The 20,046-nt window shown below is 39.6% G+C and overlaps 1 protein-coding gene across 2 annotated transcripts in view; it reads left to right on the top strand.

Moving 5' to 3' along the window:
* Window positions 1–20,046, top strand: part of LOC134645907 (neuronal PAS domain-containing protein 3) — a 367,866-nt gene that overhangs the window by 186,735 nt on the left and 161,085 nt on the right. For both annotated transcript variants that reach the window (XM_063499536.1, XM_063499537.1), the window contains exon 4: window positions 11,704–11,786. In XM_063499536.1, the coding sequence (XP_063355606.1) occupies window positions 11,704–11,786 (83 nt within the window). The remainder of the gene's footprint in view (window positions 1–11,703; window positions 11,787–20,046) is intronic.

Below are 20,046 nucleotides of genomic sequence, written 5' to 3'. Positions count from 1 at the left end.
TACTTATATATAGAAGAACTAGTTTAATTCATACATACAGATTTTTTTTAACACAATAGTACGTGTTTCGCGAGGTGGGTTTTTGATTTTGATGATGACTAAACAGGAAATGACGAAAGCTTGAAGAAAAGCAGTGAACAAGCATGTGGTGGTGCTTGCCACTGGCAGGTCGACTTGTGTTAATCCTGACTGCTGCTGGTCCACATACACTCCCGCTGCGGCCGTCTACCACCTTGTTCCCTTCACGCACAGTAGCCTGCCACTTAATTAATGTGTGTGCGTGTGTGTGTCTGTTCATGCCCCTTTCCCACGTATTATGGCATTCAACCATTCCCAGTGAGGGTATTCAGGGGCTTGTTCAGTTCGCCACTGGGGCATCAAGGCCCCTACCTAATTACACTCTGTGTGTGTGTGTGTGTGTGTGTGTGTGTGTGTGTGTGTGTGTGTGTGTGTGTGTGTGTGTGTGTCTAGGTTGTGTGTGTGCCCAAGAACATATCTGGTTTCTAGGATTGTGTGTGTGCATGTGCCTATGGTACAGTAGGCTGGTTCCTAATTACTGTCTGCTCCTTGTATTCCCTCAGTGCCAATACCTTCCTGCCTCACTGAGCCCCCGCTCCGTGTGTGTGTGTGTGTGTGTTGTGTGTGTAAGAGAGACACAAGGCGATCATGTACAAATTCAGACACAAGAGAAACCTCAAATCTCACGAGGTTATAGACTGACAGCAAACACACTAGATTGACACACAAACACACACACACACAAATTATTCTCGTACACATGAAGCAATAATTCTGAGTGAAATGTAGCTTATATATAGCAAATGTGAGGCTTATTTATTCAAATAAATAATGAAAGAAAAAACAAGCTTGGTACTACATTGTACATGCACATGTAATAAGATTATTTAAAGTCAGCATTTTGGGCACAAATACGTTTTGACTGCACTCTGCAGGCTCTCAAGAGTGTGAACATGTCATCTGTGTTTGATTGTCATAAACACGTATAAAATCTTTGACTGCTGTTAGGTGTAATGCATTACATGCATGAAAATAATCGGAATGCCTTTTTGTCTAATCTACAAGTGATTCCTTCTTGAAACTTTGGATCAGTATAAGACTTAATGTCAGCTGCGTCTTTGCATACTGAAGAGAAATCATTCAAACCTGGGATGCTTTTCACCCTAAATTTTAATAACTCAACATAGCTTTTGGCTGCTCTATAATCCTGCAGAAATATGAATTTACTGCTGCTCTGTGAATAGAGCTTCTCCCTTTTGTATATGGGGGAAAGACGCTGCCATACTCAACTCCATAGAGAAGGACAAACATTTACTGCTAGTAATTTACTTACAATAAACAGTGGATTTAGGATTAAATCATTAGCCCAAAGAAGGCAGCGTGTGCCAAAATTTTGATTCCTAATAGCAAAAATAAAAAAAAACCATTTGAATTATTGGTCTCTGTCTCCTAACTTTAAATGCAAATACACATAAAGATGACAGTTTTGACTTGTTCAGTTAAGTCGGTGTATGTCATGATTATTTTTTTTCTGCTTTGCATATTTTACTTTTACTATAAGTGCTCTCACTCTAACAAATATCCCATTAACAGTTGAATTCCTGCTTTGGAAAGAAAAAGTATTCAGTGCACAAAAATGGTCGCTGTGACTGTTATACTGTATGTGATCGCTACTTAGGCAATAATGTGTAACCAGCATTTTATTGCTAGTAAGTTTATGTGAAGCTACTTTAATCAGGGTCATGATTGATGAATATTGTCACTATGGATTAATGTTCTGATTAATTTCTTGATTAATGCATTTAATCGATTTCAGAATCCATTTTTACAAATGTGATTTTTTTTTTTAAACAGCAGCAGCTCAGAATCTATGGGTTATTGGAAACAAATAGCTCGATTACAAATTATACAGTTACTAAGCAATTTAAGCGCTTTAGCCTCATTTACACAATCACACATTCATAGAAGTGTTTTGTTTTTATTAACCTAAGCACACTCACATAAATGCGTCCGGGGCAATACTTTGACTTGCAGACTGAAGGAGACTGAACCACTGACATGCAGAGGTAGTGGGTCACCTACCTTTGGTAAATGTGACTGCTGCTAATGCAGTAACATATAACCACCAACTACCTCTTGAGTGACAGCCTCCTCAGATGCTGTCTTTGCAATTTGTTGCTTCATTGCATTTTGCGTTTGTGAAAACTTGGCACAAGAGGGCCGGTCCCTCTCACTTACTTACTTTAGAGGGGAACATCCAGTTGCTGCGGCAGTTTTATTGAGAGCAACACTTGTTTCTGTTCCTCTGTGTTATAGACATTAAACTCATGCATTATTTGCTATTGAAACTATGATATATTCCATGAACACAATGGTCAGAATTGGTAGTAGAAAAAATAGTGATAGTAGATGTTTTTGCAATTTCCCAAATAATTTTAATTCAGGTTTTTTCAGCTCTTCTGCACACAAGATATGAGGGTTCAAAAGATGATGAAAAATTAAAAAGCACAAAATTTTGCCCAGTTTTATGTACTTCAAACTCAATTTTCATACTATGAATACAAAGCTTAAATAGCTTCTTTAATATTTTAACTGTAATAAAAAATAAGTGGAATCTGAGGGAACAATTTTTTCAGTATAGCCCAGATTTTCTATTCATTTCCTGTCACTGCATTTCCCAGTTGTTCCCTTTACTACCACTTACATTTTCTATCCATCCATTGAGCTGTCCTCCTCCTTGACTCCATTTTTCTTCCTCCTTGTTGTCACTCTGTTGCTTTACCCCCTCACACTCTCTGGCTCTCTCTGTGTCCTCCCTTGTCCTTGATTCCAACACACACCAGCTGGCACTCAGCCAAGTGGAGAGACAGCAAAGATGATGGTACGCACACATTCAGACACACGCAGGAGGCCGTGCGTGTGTGTGTTTGTGTGTGTGCAGTCTGGAAGAACCATCAGTTTACCTCCAGAGAGAGAGAGAGAGAAAGAAAATGAACTTAAGAACAGAAAATCAAGAAAAAGTCATAACTTAAGTGATACTGTGTGTGTGTGTGTGTGTGTTTGTGTGTCATTGTGTTGTAGGTAGTTAGGCTATAGGAGAGAGATGATGTTATTCTTTAGTCTCTCTGCCATGTGCTTTCACAGATTGGACACACAAATGCCAAAGAGAGAAAGAACAACGACCCATTCATTAAATATTTTAAATAAATGAGTAAACCATCGATAATAATGCAAATGAGAAGCGATTATTTAAAAAAAAAACCTTTTTGAACAAACACGGTTATCTTACTGCATCTCTGCCAGAATCGCACTGATTATCTGTAACACTATTAGCACCACAAACAGATGAAAGCTAAATTGCAAAAAACTGACAAATTGTGGATTTTAAGTAATCTTAATTTAAATTTTATGATACCTTTTATCTGAATCAGAACTCACAAACAATGACATAAAATAAATTTTGGAAGTCAAGCGAGTCTCTTTGCAATAAGGGACTCCACTCATCTGGTAACCAACTAGTTATATTCTTGCACATAAGCAAGGCTGCCAAGTGTCATTGTGTCATTTAGCACTTAAATCTCCTTCCTGCAGCAAGTACGTCGCTATTTATCAAGAAATTCCTCAATTGCTGTTCTGGCTGGACTGGATCTAAGTACTTAATGTGAATTTCTGTGTGTCTAGATGGTAACAGATTTGCAACAGACGGCAACAAATGAGGAAAGTTTGTGGATTCATCACAGCTAATTATTATTATCACAAAAAGATTGTGTGTAATTGCCAATTTGACCCCAATCAGTTGCAGACTTAGAGCAAACTGACTCCATCTCTGTTGCCTTCTTGACACTCCAAAGTTGCATTGAAGATGGCAACTGACTACCAGTGTTCGCAGACCCCATTTTCAAAGCTACCATTTCAAAGGCAACATGATTACAAGTTCATTTCACATAGTTGTAATAATTTTGGTTGCATTGCAGTATCCAACCACCGTTTTCACTAGTGTGACTGAAACATTAACAAATGCTAAGGAGTTTGAAGGCTAGGTCAACACCCCACACTCTTTCCTGTGTTCTTGAGCCAGTCCCAAGCAGGCTTTAGTGGTGTGGTGAGGTGTTTGTTATACTGGACGAAACAACTGTTGTCGGGAAGTGCTGTTCCCAAATATTAAGTGGTGCTTTATCCTGGGGTTTCCCAGCAACATGTTTCAATGTGATAAGAAAGTCAAAGTTATTCACTTAGCTCATCAGCGTCAACTGGGGACAATTACATCATCCATACATTTCATCTAACTCTAGCTCTGATTTTCTAAAAACTGATGAGACACATAGAAAATAATAGAAAATTAATGAGCAATTCTACATTCATTTGCTGATGGTACAGAGTCTGAAATAGAATGATAATCAGCTTTAAAACTGGCCTAAATTTTGGCAAAAGAAAAAAAAAACCAATTTAACCATGTAGCATTTAAGTAACTATATCTATCCATCCATTATCTTCCACTTATCCCTATTATGGTCACGGGGGCGCTGGAGCCTATCCCAGCTACCATAGGGCAAGAGGCAGGGACACAAAGAGACAGACAACCATTCGCAATGACATTCACACCTATGGATAATTTAGAATCACCAATTAACATTAACCCCACTAACTAATAAAACAAAAAATACACATAGTGATTGGCTAGGTTTAGTTAGGGCTCAGGTCATCACAGACCTTAGAGGGTTAATCAATGAAACCATGTATGAGTGCATCTTCCCTAATGCCGGGCTCACACTGTGCGATTTTTGGCCCATTTTGAGCCGATTTTTGAGTCGTGCGACCGTTTTGGTGATCGGCCCGAGTTTGTCCTTCATCGTGCGTCGTGCATCGTGTAGTGTACGTGGGGTAACGAGAAACGATTAACACCTCACGACCAGCTCCCGATCATCAATCGCTTGGTCGGGAGGATTTCAAACATGTTTGAAATCCTCCCGACCATCGGGAAGGTGTCACTGCTGCTTCTCACACTGCGCACGCGCAAACACAAATGTCAGTGAAAAAGACGGAGCAGCACGGCAGTGCAGCGTGTGATCTGGACACAAGCGATGGAGGCACAACTTGTAGAACTTTGGAAAGCTCACCCGAGCCTTTTCGATGTGGCCTCACAAAATTATCACGACCACAACAACCGTGAAAATAGTTGGATTTACATTGCTGCTCAATCACAGCTGCCTGATCAATGTTTTTCATAAAGTTGATGGTGGTGGTGTGCGTGTCTGTGTGAGTGAAAGACAGAGAGGGAGAGCGAGCGACAGAATTTCTGTTATAACCTTCATTTTATGAACGCACAGTTTGAGCACTCAGGTCGCATCAGAGCATCGGGCCGTATAGTGTGAGACCCTGCATCGTGACCTATGAACTTCTAACCCCTGCGAGTCAATCGTACAGTTTGAGCAGGAGCTGAATCGCGCGACTGAAAAAATCGCACAGTGTGAGCCCGGCATAAGTGTGCTTTTACTTTCATGCCTCCTTTTTTCTGACTTCAGGCGGTTACATTGTAAAACATCTCTGCGCTGAACAGTAAAAGTCTTACTGAAGGAGTTTAAGCAGAGAAATGATGCAGGTTTAGTGGAGCGGCTCTGTCAGAGTTAATCGGCCCAAACATCTCATTTCAGAGGGAAAGAGCCTGCTTTAGGCTGACTGGCTCTCATTTATGTGACGAGCTGTAAACTTTGTTGTGTGTAACAGAAAGAAGTGTCTCTCAGTCTAGTGCTTTCTGCAGTCTGTCATGTAATATCAGAGCAAGACCAGATACTTTTACTATTAAATAGGCACCAGTTAGCTGTCTCAGGATATGAATAAACTAAAGAAAATAAAACATAGGACTAGGGATGGGTATCGTTTAGGTTTTATCCGATACCAGTACCAAACCGGTACTTTTGAAACTGTGCCGGTGCTTAAACGGTGCTCAAACCGGTGCTTAAAGAATGGAGAACACAAACTTTGTCCAAAAACCTCACATGTTATGCTGTTATTTTGTAAAAAGATAATAATGTTAGCCTTCTGCAGCTATAGGGCATATATTGTATCACTCTTGGCTGGAAGCAGTGCTTAAACAATGGAAAAAAAAAAACACAAACTTTGTCCAAAAACCTCTCATGTTTAGCTGTTTCCCACTTTTTCTTTGGTCATTTTAGCCTTTTTGGCCAGGGTGAAGGGAGTATCTGCGATCAAACAAGAAGTCGCATGTAACTACGACGGTGTTTGCTAGTTCACCTTACATGCATTAATTTAATAACGTGGTTAGCCTACTCAACGTAAATTACACACGAACAACATTAAGCTACTCACGCAGAGAAGAACGGCTGCTGCTGCCATCATCATCCGTCATCATTTCTGCTACACTGGCAGGGCTAGGGGCCACGACTCTCCTCTTCAGGTTCTTGGGGGATGTTGCTAACTCCGGGTCCGATAACAGGCACCACACCCGCAGTAGATGTGCCGGTTTGAGGTCTCGCAGCAAGCTATCAAATACGGTGCATTTCTCGGCTTTTAAAAAAACGCTATGCGTCGCCAGGTGTTTCATCAGATTCGAGGTGTTACCTCCTTTGCACAGTATCAGCTTAAAGCACTTGTTGCAGGCTGCTGAGTTTGCATCTTTTGCTGTGAAGTACAGCCAGACTTTTGACTGCTTTGCCTTGGGCATTTTTTTATCTGTAGCTCTGCTCTAAAAGAATGTACGTACCTGGGCCCGCCTACTACGCTTGCAAAGGTAAAATGATTGACTAGAATCCAAAGTGTATGACATCTCAGGAAAAAAAATAAAGCACCGAAATAAAGCACCGAAATGTGCGCTGCGTTTCGGTCTGGTTACTACCGTTTATGTCAGATCCGGTGCCATTGATACCGGTACCCATCCCTACATAGGACATAATTTAATGTAAAATCTTTTTATTGTGTTATACTGTTTTTTGTGCTTTTACTGCAACAAACACACACAATTAATCTGTAATTAAACCTAATAATTATTTTACAAACCTGATGCTGAACAGCTTGAGAATATTTTTGTTTTCCCACATTCAGTTACTCAGTTATGGCAGGCCATGGTCAATGTCTTTGTAAGGAAGACGATTGTATACCTAAACATAAAAATCCCTTCTCTGCAGCTTTTTGGGGCTTTGTAAAATCTTCCAGCGGGCTTGATTGGAACCTTTGGCACCCCATGTTTTATAAAGTTTTATAAGAGAACAGTCACTATATTATTACAAGTCTCACATCACTGTGGAATATGTTTTTTCAAGGATTTTTCTTTCTTCAATTAAACCTCCATTACTGTATCATCTGCTGAGTTGTCCAGTAAATGCACTGTTTACTTTCATGCTGGTGCGTTACATCGTTCCTGCGTAGGGCTTCCACAGGGTGCCTTTTCTATCTTTACATCCTCTCCTGCAGCCTTTCTTTCTCTTAATACAGATCCCTCATTTCCTTTTCCTTACTTCCTTTCTGTTATCCTGTAGATGTTTCTTTACCAGAGTAATGCTTCACTCCTGCCTCCTCTCCCTCCTTTCCTTCAGTCCCCACACCTTCCTCCTCTCTCTCTCTCGCTTTATCCCTGGGGTCTTTTGTTAGGTCGTGATAAATTGCCTCTGACATTTTGTCAAAATGGGTGCCCACTCTCTGTCTCTCTCTCTCTCTCTCTCCCTTTCGCACACCCTCTCTCGCTCCTGCACTCTGTCTCTCTCTCTAGTGTTCTTACACCTACCACTAATTGAATTGGCTGTTTGCGTAACAGTACAGATTCCCGCTCTTCACTCTCTGTCACACACATACAAATTCCTTTGCTTCTCTAACACTCACCTACATAGTCACTCCCTTTCTTCTTCGCTCAGCCCTCTGCAGGGTTTGGCCAGCAGTCTGGAGGTTGTCGTTTATTCCTTTAATCCAACCTTCCAGCAGCGAGAAGGACTGGGCAGAGGCTCTAAGCCTACACACACACACACACACACACACACACACACACACACACACACACACACACACACACACAGCAGAGGAATCCCTGGTTTGTTGCCAATTTCATATTAAACAAGAAAATAAATTAACAACAGCTGTAATGTTTGACTTTCAGAGCAAAGTTAAATTGACTTTCCAATGAGATGGTCAGACAATCTCTCTCTCTCTCACACACATCCACACACACACACACACACACACACACACGCACGCACGCACGCACACTAGTATAATTTTAAGAGGTTAGGTTGTACATACATTTTGATTGTCTTTTTTTCAGTTTGGTCTTATTTACAGTTTTTTCTGACCTTTCATTTTCATTTTCTTTATCCTTTTTTTCTGGACTGTGTCCACCAGTCCCCCCCTCCCACCCCCCACCCCATGCTCATCCCTTTTTGTCCTTTTTTTTTCTCTTTTATGCCATCGTCTTTGTCACAGCATTCTTTGTCTATATTTTTTTAACTCACACACACCATCTTACTAGTAACTAGTGTTCCTTGATTTTTACCTCACACTTAATAATAATAAACTTCATAATAAGACCTGCAAATAAGAGTACCTGTAATTACGTGCAATTTGCAGGTAACAAGTCAGGTTTTTGCAGGAAACACAATAATAATAATAACTTTATTTATATAGCACCTTTAAAGAAAGATAGTAATAGTAAAAATTAAGATTCATCTCATCAGCAAAATTTTCCCTTTTACAATCTATTCATCATGTAGGCATGCTCCTTTTGCTTTTAGTCATTTCTTCTTCACATGAATATATATTATATATAAAATAAAGTATATACTTATACACAAAGATCAGACTGAGCTCCTTGATCCCATCTACTCTATCCTTGTGTTCATTTTGCCTTTTTACTCTGTAACCCTTTCATTCACAAGCACATTTTGTTATGTCATTAATTAAAGCTAATTCTGTCTCTTCAACCCCACCCCCCTCCAAAAAAGCACGCAGGAGTCTTGCATATGAGCGTTTTTATTGGTGTGTGTTTAAATTTGCTGTAATGAGGTCTGCAGGGAGATGAGGACGGAGAGTGGGTAGAGAGAAGAGCATTACCTCAGGGCACAAAAATCTCTCTTTTAGTGGGCTTTAATGCCCCTCTGTGTGCCTGTCTCACTCTCTGTCACTGTCTCACTCTGCTTTTTCTCCTGTGCAGTCCATTTCCATTTTCCAGCTGTCTGAATGCTTAGACATTAACTGGTAGCACTTTTTTTTTTTTTTTTTTACAAATACATTCAATTTGCTTTGCATTCAAACTCATTTTGAAGTCAAAAGGAGTTTTAATAGTTTTATTAAGTTCTTTAAAAGAAAATTTTCATAAATAAAATGGCTCTGAGTTCATATTGGCTGCTTGAATACTTTGGATGCTTTTGGGAACAAGTACCATCTTGTTCAAGGCTTTTTTAAAGTTACCGTCTGTTGTTGAATTGATCTTTTTCTGGCCTATTTTAATGATTGAGCTTTACATTACGCACTTAGCGACAGCACTGAGGTCTCTCTCCCACCATCAGTCTTCTTTTCTCTTTCTTTTTGTCTTCTATCGAGAAAGAAAGCGGGAGAGAGCCAGTTTAACCTCAGGCCAAATTATACACTGACCATCTCACTTTTTCTCTCCTTTCCTCCCTCTATCTCTCGAGCTGTTGTGCTTTCTGACTTTGTCTGTAGAGAGAGTTTTGCCCTCAGGGTGAAATTTTAGAAAGCTATAAACTGTTTCACTCTCTCTTCTCCTGTCTCTGTCTTTTCTGCCTTTCCCTAGCTCTCTCACTCACTAGAGATAAACAATGATGGACAGGAAGATGAGAATTAAAAATAAAAAGAGGAAAAAGGAAAAAAAATGGCAAAGGAAGAAAAAAAAGCAAGGGAAAGAGGAAAAGATTCCCTCCTCGATATTCCTGTCACTCACTGAGGAGCTGTTGTGACATTATCCGTTGAAAAGTTATTTACGGTGCATGAATTTGGTATAAATGATGTATTTAGCCCCTGTAGCTATGTGCACAGTTATAGGGGGCTGTAAGTACACAAATTATAGCCGCCTTCTCACACTGTTTTGATATCTGTGGGGTTTTAATATAATAGATGTTACATATGAGAACATCAGAATCCAGCTTTGAATTCACGATGCAGATGGATGGTCACATGAATATTTGTGGAAATAATGGTTTGAAGGATAAAAACAGAAAGAGAGCTTAAGAGATAAGATGAGAGATGAGAGAGTACGGACAGCCCTTGAGGTCATTATTTGTTTTCTTGTCCTGCTATAAGGTGTTTTAGTGTTGCCAGCTTGTGTTTCTTAGCAGCTTTGCAAAGGGGCTGGTGACTCCGGCGTTGGTTTGGAGGTTTTTTGTTTATTTTCTATGCAACTTTTTAAATGGTAACCTGATGTCACAACAGTCTGCAATATAGTCACGACCTACTGATTCGTGTTTGTGGACACAAAACTTTTTGCGCATTCCTCAACAAAAATTTCAATCTCATGTGTCCTGATTAAAAGGCAAGTGAAAGTCAGCATTTGATGGTTGAAGGTTTGGTGGAAGATTCAGTCGACAGATCATTATACCAGCAGCACAAGTTTGACTCCTACCTGTCACAATTTTTCACATATAGTGTTGAAATCCACTGTTAATTACAAAAAGTTGTTTGCTTAGGATTATGCATTAAAAGCTACCTGGTTAAAGTTAGGCAATTAAAAAGTACTGGATTAGGGTTATACATTAAACACTACCTTATTGGCTTTAAAAAAAATACCATAAATATAATGCCTTTCACGTATTTTAAAACTTTTTTCCTGGTTGCTATGGTGACACCTTCCATCTTTTTCTACACTCCTGATGCAAAATATATATCCTCAATGCATTACTGAGATGCATTACTCGCAAAAAAAGAAAATAAAAAAAATAATAGGATATGGGAAGAGTAGTCATTGACTTATGTTTCTTTTTTTTTAAAAGAAGGTAATAATAACTTTGAGGGGAAGCATTTGCAAGCCATCACAGCCATTAGTAAAAGCATTTGTGAATGATCGGTGGTGATGAAAACATCAACTTGGAAGCTTTTCATGATACAGAGGTTAAAGTTCTGGCTACTTTCAAACCCCATCTACTCCCATGGTCACATAAACTGTGAGAAAATGCAACATGAACTTTCTTTGTACCTTAGATAAAGATTGAGGTCTAATGTCAACCTTGTTTATTCAGTGTAAAATTGAATAAATAACCTTCTAATTTTGAAGTTACAGATTTTATGGAACAATTGTTTTTCCACGTAGAGATACTTGAACTTTGCTTGCATGAGAGTGTATTTAATTATAATACATAATGATGTTGCATTACAAATACATTTTCCTTAGATGCTGTTGCTTTGCCAAATGACATCACTGAATGAAACCTGTTAGTATTATTAGTAGCTCATATGACCTGAAGGATGGGGCTGATTTTAGCGAGTGCAACTGACAATGCTAACCTGTGGCACTAATTGGGACTGTTCAGAGCTGAACTCACTGGTTCCTCTTGTCTTGTGCCATGTGTGTTTGTCATGCTAGGCTGTATAAACGTGAGTGTTTGTGTGTTTGTGAACACGTATTCGTGTGTGAGTGCAGCTTTGCTCGTATCAATGTGTCTGAGTCTCACCAGTCTTCTTCTGTCCTGTCCTGTGCTTTCTCTCTCCTTGTGTGCGTGTGTGTGTCTTTAGCTATCGGTACCCAGCGGAGGAGAAGTCCCAGCGCCATTGCCTCTGAGATCTTCGAACCTCACCTAGGAAGCCACATTTTACAGGTAGGAACTATTCACAGCGGATAAAAACTTATCTGAACTCATCTTTGGAAAAACGCTTGGAAATGCATGTGGATACAGCAGGCCTATTTTTCTTCTGGTTCCACAGTATCACGCTGGACACACATGGACACACTCTTGGTCCAGTAAATTTTTCAGTGGCTTTGGTTTCTGATGAATAATTTCCAGTTATTGTTGCTTGGTTGCATCAGGCATCAAGATGCAGAATGTGTACACTCTACACACTATAAGCACACACAGACACACACACAAACCTGCTCAATATTATGGGTAAACAGTGCTCTTTACAATTTTACATTAACTTGATTAACTTTTCTTTGTGAAACTTTCAGCAGCCATGTGATATTTTGCTCTTAGGCTGCTGTTTTGATGGTTTTAAAGTGAAATATCTTAGAAAATGAACTGATATAGAGATTCACAGTTCCACCAACCCTCTCGTGCTTTGACCATTATCTGAATAGAAGCATCATCCTGAAACATTGTCGTTAATGTTTTAAGGATTAAAATGTCAAAGTCCTGACATATGCAATGTCACTTTAGTTAGCAGACTAAGGGTCACATTTAATAAGTGGAGCAAATTAGCATGTGGATGCAATCACAAACAAATGCTAAAAAAGTGTAACGTTTTGGGGGTATTTACTCTTACTCTAGGAAAAGTAGCACAAATTCACCAATGAGCAGTTCTGCTAATAATTAGTATTTTACTTATAATTGACAGATATGGGTTTCCAATAGATACAGCTTAGCAATAAAGACTAAGCAGAAAAAAGATATCAGGTTTTGATTTTCAATTTCTTATTTTCTTACTGTGACACCTTTACATGCTAACAGTAGTTTTTGTCTTGGGCCAATGCAAGTACTGTAGTAAGTAAGTATAGCCTAATGCTAATGTATGACAATACTAGCATTTTAAAAAATGCTATACTATTACTATTATATTATACTGTTAGTTTTATGCTGACAAGTTTGCTTGCTACCAGTTTTAAACAGATATGTAATCAATGATTCCCCATCAATTTGACCTGTTTACCCTAAAAACAAAGCATTGTTATGGAAAGGGAGATCTCTGTAATGCCTTTTAGGGAGAGATTAAGCAATCCATGCCTTGCAAAGTATATTTTTAGATATACCTAGCTAATGACTAAGCAGGAAACATATTAAAGACTTAAAGAAAGAAAAAATAAAAAGAAATAAGCACAACTCATGTTATCATGTTCACCATTAACATGTGTGTGCATGCTAGCATGTTACCATATGTTATCATCAATGAATGTAGTCATTGGTTAGCATATAGATGCTCTAAAAGTGGCACTGTAGAAAACTACCTGTAATTAATCAGCTCAGAGTTTTCGGAGTTCTCATATGTATCAGAAAAAGTCTTTTTTTTTAAAACTGGTGAAAGCTGAGCTAACAGTCAAGGTCTGGAAGCTAGCGATGTTGAAAATGGCCACTGTACAGAAGATAAACACTTTTAAATCGCGTAATAGAATAATCTTTCTTTCTTGGCCCCTTTTAGGGAAATTTCTGTTTCCTTTACCAAGTTTTTCTTTCATGTAGTATTTCTGTTTTCTAGTCAGCATTACATCCTGAAGAGCTCCTAGTGAGCCCTTTAATGAATTACAATTAATGCTCTATATTCTTTTATTTCCAATTCCCGAGCCCTTATAATATTATAGTCTGACATCCAAATCCTATAAAATGCTTTTTTTTCCTCAGAAAGAGGATTTTACACCAGTTGTTATCTGAATTATTTCTTATGATTTGCCTTTGAGCTTTTCTGAAGCTATATTATTCTCAATAATGTACCTCTACATTATTAGCACAGTGATTCCTCATAATTCACCCTCAGATTTTTCACCACAGCCAACTTCCTCAACATCCAGTTGCTGCCGTGGCTAAGCTGAATTATTAAATGGAATTACGAAAGTATGATAATGACTGGGTTATCGCTGTTCGCTCCCTCGGGTTTGTGTGTGTGCAAAAATGTGTGTGTCTTGTAGTTTTAATCCCTAGCATGCTCCACTCCATATCTGTTTAACATACAGCCCAAAGGCTGAGCTTTTAACATCACAACCAGGCTGACGCGATACCACAGCTGATAGGCGCTGGTAATCTGTGTGTGGGTGTGTGCGTGTGTTATTAGATATGCAGTATTTGTAAGTGCGTGTACATTTCTGAGATGATTTTTTAAACCTTCAAGAATGTTCTTTTTTTGTTGCTAGTTCATTTTCAAACATTTAATCTAAGTGTGCGTGTGTGTGTGTGTGTGTGTGTGTGTGCACGTGTGTGTGTATCTGCTTCAGTTACACCTGATTATTATTATAATCTGGCTGACACCAGTAAGCCTTCGCTATGGAAAAATCCACACTTTTCTAATCTCCTTGTACTTTTTTATCCCTTTATCATATTCAAGGATCCTGACAGAAAAGTCTCTAGCAGATATAAAAAATTAATTGCCAACTGTAACACCTCTCGTTAAAAACAAAGCAAAACAGCAACAAAAACAAAGTGACACTGACCATCTGTAACAATAAAGCAGGAAATGCTTTGTTTTAATTGGGTAATTCTGGAGAATAAAAATAGATACATTATATACATAACTGCCCTTAATTATCAAGTTGAGAAGCTGGACTTCCGGCATGCTTTGACTTGCAAAGTGCTAATAAAGTAAATATGCTCATCAACTACATTGACTTTTGATAGGCCATCAGTCATCAGTAAGTGGACAAAAACAAAAGCAAAACCAGGAAATTGAAGCTTTACCAACTGAGTAAGCATACTTTGTCCCAGTAGTTGCATAGAAAAATACAGGTGTCACTTTGCTTTTGTTAGGTTCGAAAATATAAAACCAATATGTTTAGGTTCAGATTTGGAATAAAAAAGCAGCATTGTGGTTACGGTAAAAGTTGCACAGTTAATACAGGGAGTGCAGAATTATTAGGCAAGTTGTATTTTTGAGGAATAATTTCATTATTGAACAACAACCATGTTCACAATGAACCCAAAAAACTCATTAATATCAAAGCTGAATGTTTTTGGAAGTAGTTTTTAGTTTGTTTTTAGTTTTAGCTATTTTAGGGGGATATCTGTGTGTGCAGGTGACTATTACTGTGCATAATTATTAGGCAACTTAACAAAAAACAAATATATACCCATTTCAATTATTTATTTTTACCAGTGAAACCAATATAACATCTCCACATTCACAAATATACATTTCTGACATTCAAAAACAAAACAAAAACAAAACAAAACAAAAACAAAACAGCGACCAATATAGCCACCTTTCTTTGCAAGGACACTCAAAAGCCTGCCATCCATGGATTCTGTCAGTGTTTTGATCTGTTCACCATCAACATTGCGTGCAGCAGCAACCACAGCATCCCAGACACTGTTCAGAGAGGTGTACTGTTTTCCCTCCTTGTAAATCTCACATTTGATGATGGACCACAGGTTCTCAATGGGGTTCAGATCAGGTGAACAAGGAGGCCATGTCATTAGTTTTTCTTCTTTTATACCCTTTCTTGCCAGCCACGCTGTGGAGTACTTGGACGCGTGTGATGGAGCATTGTCCTGCATGAAAATCATGTTTTTCTTGAAGGATGCAGACTTCTTCCTGTACCACTGCTTGAAGAAGGTGTCTTCCAGAAACTGGCAGTAGGACTGGGAGTTGAGCTTGACTCCATCCTCAACCCGAAAAGGCCCCACAAGCTCATCTTTGATGATACCAGCCCAAACCAGTACTCCACCTCCACCTTGCTGGCGTCTGAGTCGGACTGGAGCTCTCTGCCCTTTACCAATCCAGCCACGGGCCCATCCATCTGGCCCATCAAGACTCACTCTCATTTCATCAGTCCATAAAACCTTAGGAAAATCAGTCTTGAGATATTTCTTGGCCCAGTCTTGACGTTTCAGCTTGTGTGTCTTGTTCAGTGGTGGTCGTCTTTCAGCCTTTCTTACCTTGGCCATGTCTCTGAGTATTGCACACCTTGTGCTTTTGGGCACTCCAGTGATGTTGCAGCTCTGAAATATGGCCAAACTGGTGGCAAGTGGCATCTTGGCAGCTGCACGCTTGACTTTTCTCAGTTCATGGGCAGTTATTTTGCGCCTTGGATTTTCCACACGCTTCTTGGGACCCTGTTGACTATTTTGAATGAAACGCTTGATTGTTCGATGATCACGCTTCAGAAGCTTTGCAATTTTAAGACTGCTGCATCCCTCTGCAAGATATCTCACTATTTTTGACTTTTCTGAGCCTGTCAGGTCCTTCTTTTGACCCATTTTGCCAAAGGAAAGGGAGTTGCCTAATAATTATGCACACCTGATATAGGGTGTTGATGTCATTAGACCACACCCCTTCTCATTACAGAGATGCACATCACCTAATATGCTTAATTGGTAGTAGGCTTTCGAGCCTATACAGCTTGGAGTAAGACAACATGCATGAAGAGGATGATGTGGACAAAATACTCATTTGCCTAATAATTCTGCACTCCCTGTACTGTGGAACCATCCATCCCATCCCTCTTATCCTTTTCAGGGTCGCAGGGGGCTGGAGCCTATCCCACCCACATAGCAACATTGGTATGGCCCTGATCTGGCCCACACAATGTGCTTACACTCGGCCCACCTACCACGAGGAATGACGGCCCTTTGGTGGCCCAGATCTGGTTTGCCAGAGGTGGCACACACATGGGCCAGCACAAGGCCAGTTGCAGACACACTGGTGGTCCTGTGCTGGCCCAGAACAGTTTCAGCTCTGGCCCCAGATGTCAGCCTAATGTGTACCTTAATCAAGCCATGTAATAACAACATGTGCCGGAACATAATAGTGCAAAAGTAAGATGACGAAACTCTATTCAGACAGTGAATGGACTGATTTTTATATAGCGCTTTTCTACTCTCCCGGATTACTCCTAGTGCTCTATACAACATGCCACATTCACCCAATCACACACTTTCTCTAAACTGAGTGCTTCCTTTACATTTACACTTTTGACATGCAGACTAGAAGAGCCAGGGATCGAACCACTAACCTTCCGATCAGTAGGCAACCTGCTCTACTTCCTGAACTACAGCCACCCAGTAGGAAATATGAGTAAACCCTCACTAGGTTTTGGATAAAGTGTACACTCACAAACCTGTCAAACCTGCATTTGAAACGTTGGCTACCATAGCTGTATAGTATTGCAACATGGCATTTGGGTCTTCTAACTAAAATAGGAAAATAGGAACATAAATAGTGCCATCATTGCCAGACCTGGCCCACATCTGGTTGACATACACCCTGCCATGACACCAGTTGGTCAGAAGTGCCATCTTGATGCTGGATCCGGGCCAGACCTGTGTTCTATGAGCCTGGGCCACATAAACCAAACCATAATCGGGCCAGGTGTGGCATGCCATCACATAAACAGTGCCATCTACGCCAGGCCTGGCCCATATCCTGATGACATAGCACTTATTATGCCAGAAGTCAGACCTGTCTGCTATGTGGGCAGCTGTCTTAGGGTGAGAGGCAGGGTACACCCTGGACAGCAGTCTGTCGCAGGGCTAATCATAGAGACAGACAACCATTCGCACCCCAGTTGTCTGTCTTAATTGGTAATTTAGAGTTACCAATTAATCTCATCCCACTAATTGCATGTCTTTTGAATGTGGGAGGAAGCCGGAGTACCCAGAAAGAACCCAGGCAAACACGGGGAGAACATGCAAAGACATGTAAAAGACCCTGGCCTAATGTTGGAATTGAACTTCTTGTTTTGAGGCAACAGTGCTCACCACCGTGCATCCGTGGAACCTTCATTGTAAAAAGTAGAGATGGCACGATACCACTTTTTTATGTCCGATACCGATACCGATATCATAAATTGGGATATCTGCCGATACCGATATGAATCCGATATAGTGTGTTTTTTTAATCAATAAAACTGTTTTTTTAATATCTTGCTGCATTTTGTATAAGTTCATACTGAAGTTTAAATAAACAACAACACTAAAGCTATTCTGTTATACCTGTATGTAAAAAATACACTGCGCCCAAAATATTTCATAGTTCAGCAACACTGATCAATCTAATAAACCTTACCTAACTTAAAGCCTAACTTAAACCTACTCCATCCTCCCTATTCTGGTATTTCAAAGAGTACTTAGCAGAAATATTAAGCAACCTAACTAATAGGGTTGCAAACTCCCAGCAAAAAAAAATAGGGAACCACCCCCCACCCTCCACCTCACGATGCTTAATCGACGTAATCAACTTTAATTTGATGCAGGGTGAAAAAAAATGCACAGAAATCAATTATTTTTCAAGAATAATTAAATAGATTCAACATCTTTCTTCAACAGAATTCACAGATGGTATCTTCCCAAAGGAAAAAGTACTATAGCTTAGACTTAACAGTTACTATATACAGTAATGGACTTCTATACATTTTACATCAGATTAAAACTTTGGGTGTAAGATTCGGATAATTATTTATTAAAGCTAGATATTTTAAATGAGAATAAGAAAGAAAAGTATGTCTTTGTGCCCCCTTTTCCCTGTTCATGCCCTATCGGCCCCCCTGGCTAAGCTTTGCTAGATCTGCCCCTGCACAGCTATGTAGAAAAAGATCCTGGTGTACAAAGTAATATTAAATAAATTCTAACAACAGCTTATCACGCTTAAACGTGCTGCTGTTGTTCAGCCGCTGGTTTCCTCTTTCTGGTGCAAAGTGGGCCAAAAACAAAGAAGAGAGACGGAGTCGCGACAGAAAAGCCGATCAGCTGATCATCGATTGAAGTAGCAGCAGGAGAGGTAGGGGGAGAGAGAGAGGCAGTCGCTCCATATATCGGTTGTTAAGCTTAACATGGGAATGCTTTACAAACATTCAGAGATGAACTTACACACTTGCTTTACTTCTCTCTGGGATAACTTCCTCGGAGATGAAATGCTGGTTTGGTAGCTAGGCTCCAAATATACACAGCCGCTCTATCACATGAGGCATACTGCTCCGACATGCCGAGTTACGCCGTGTCGCAAGTTTTGTGAGGTGCTTTTTTGATATTTAATGGACCGGATTACATTTTTTATTTCTCGCTGATATCCGATCCAGTAATTTAGGTCAGTATCGGACCGATACCGATACGTAATATCGGATCGGTCCATCTCTAGTAAAAAGTAAAGCTGATTACTGTTTTGAAGCACACAACTGTCTCCTTTGCTATATTTTAATCATTTTGTTAAGCCATCTGCCAGCCCTGATCACTTTCATGTTTGGAGACATGTCACTTCACCTCACCCTTACCTCTGGTTAAAATCACAGAGGTTAAGTTGGTATCCGCCTAGATTGTGTTTGTGTGAGTTACCTAGGTTTGGAGATACCTGCTATAGAAATGTCTTTCTTTTGAATGTAAACAAGCTAAAGCGCCCGCTGCAAATATCTTTAAAGAGCTTAAAGGAAATATGTTGTTCATCATTAATCGTTGTCTAAGGTATTTATGTTTAATCTTGAATCCTGCAAAAGTGGCAAAAACTAAAACCATTAATTCTTTGGAAACCAAAATGAAGCAAAAAGAAACCAAAATATGAGATGAAAACTTAGTAATCCGCATAATAACACATATGTTAAGCTGCCTGACTAACCACAAACACATTAGACAAGAGTAGTTGGAAAAAATGACAACCCCTGCCAAGTTTTCTTAGTTTTGTTAGGACACTCTTGATGCTCCAAAGTCTAAGTCATTGTTGGTGACTATCCTTACCTTGATTTTTTGGAGAAAGACTAAGAGAAAAATGTAGGTAGTGTTTGATGTGTCAGAATGATTCTTCTCTTTTTATTCCTGACTGACAGCACTTGGTAGAAAAGTTAATCTGTTTGCACAGGGTTAATGATCAGGGTTAGGGGTTTGTCAGAGGATGACTGGACAAAGAGCTTCACAGATCTTTTAGGAAACATGCTCTAGCAATCCCACAAACAATACCAGCCACAGCACCCACTTACACAAAGCTCATTGGGCAGGTGGCAAGGACCAGTTGATCCTGGGGCTTCAATGGTGATCAGACACTCAGGGGTGTGACAGACCTGAAACAGAGCGAGTAAAAAGTACTTCAGGAGTCAGTTTTTGTAACACTGGGGCTAAATTTAACTAATCTGATCCTGCAAAGTAACATGTAGAAAGCTTTACATATAAATGTAGTGGAATTTACTTTAATTTAGTGACATATAATTTAAATCACCAAAAAGTGTTTGATGGACAG

This window comes from Pelmatolapia mariae, linkage group LG16_19 (genome assembly GCF_036321145.2).
Source record: "Pelmatolapia mariae isolate MD_Pm_ZW linkage group LG16_19, Pm_UMD_F_2, whole genome shotgun sequence".
Lineage (NCBI taxonomy): Eukaryota > Metazoa > Chordata > Actinopteri > Cichliformes > Cichlidae > Pelmatolapia > Pelmatolapia mariae.
This window is presented reverse-complemented; position numbering and strand designations above follow the sequence as displayed.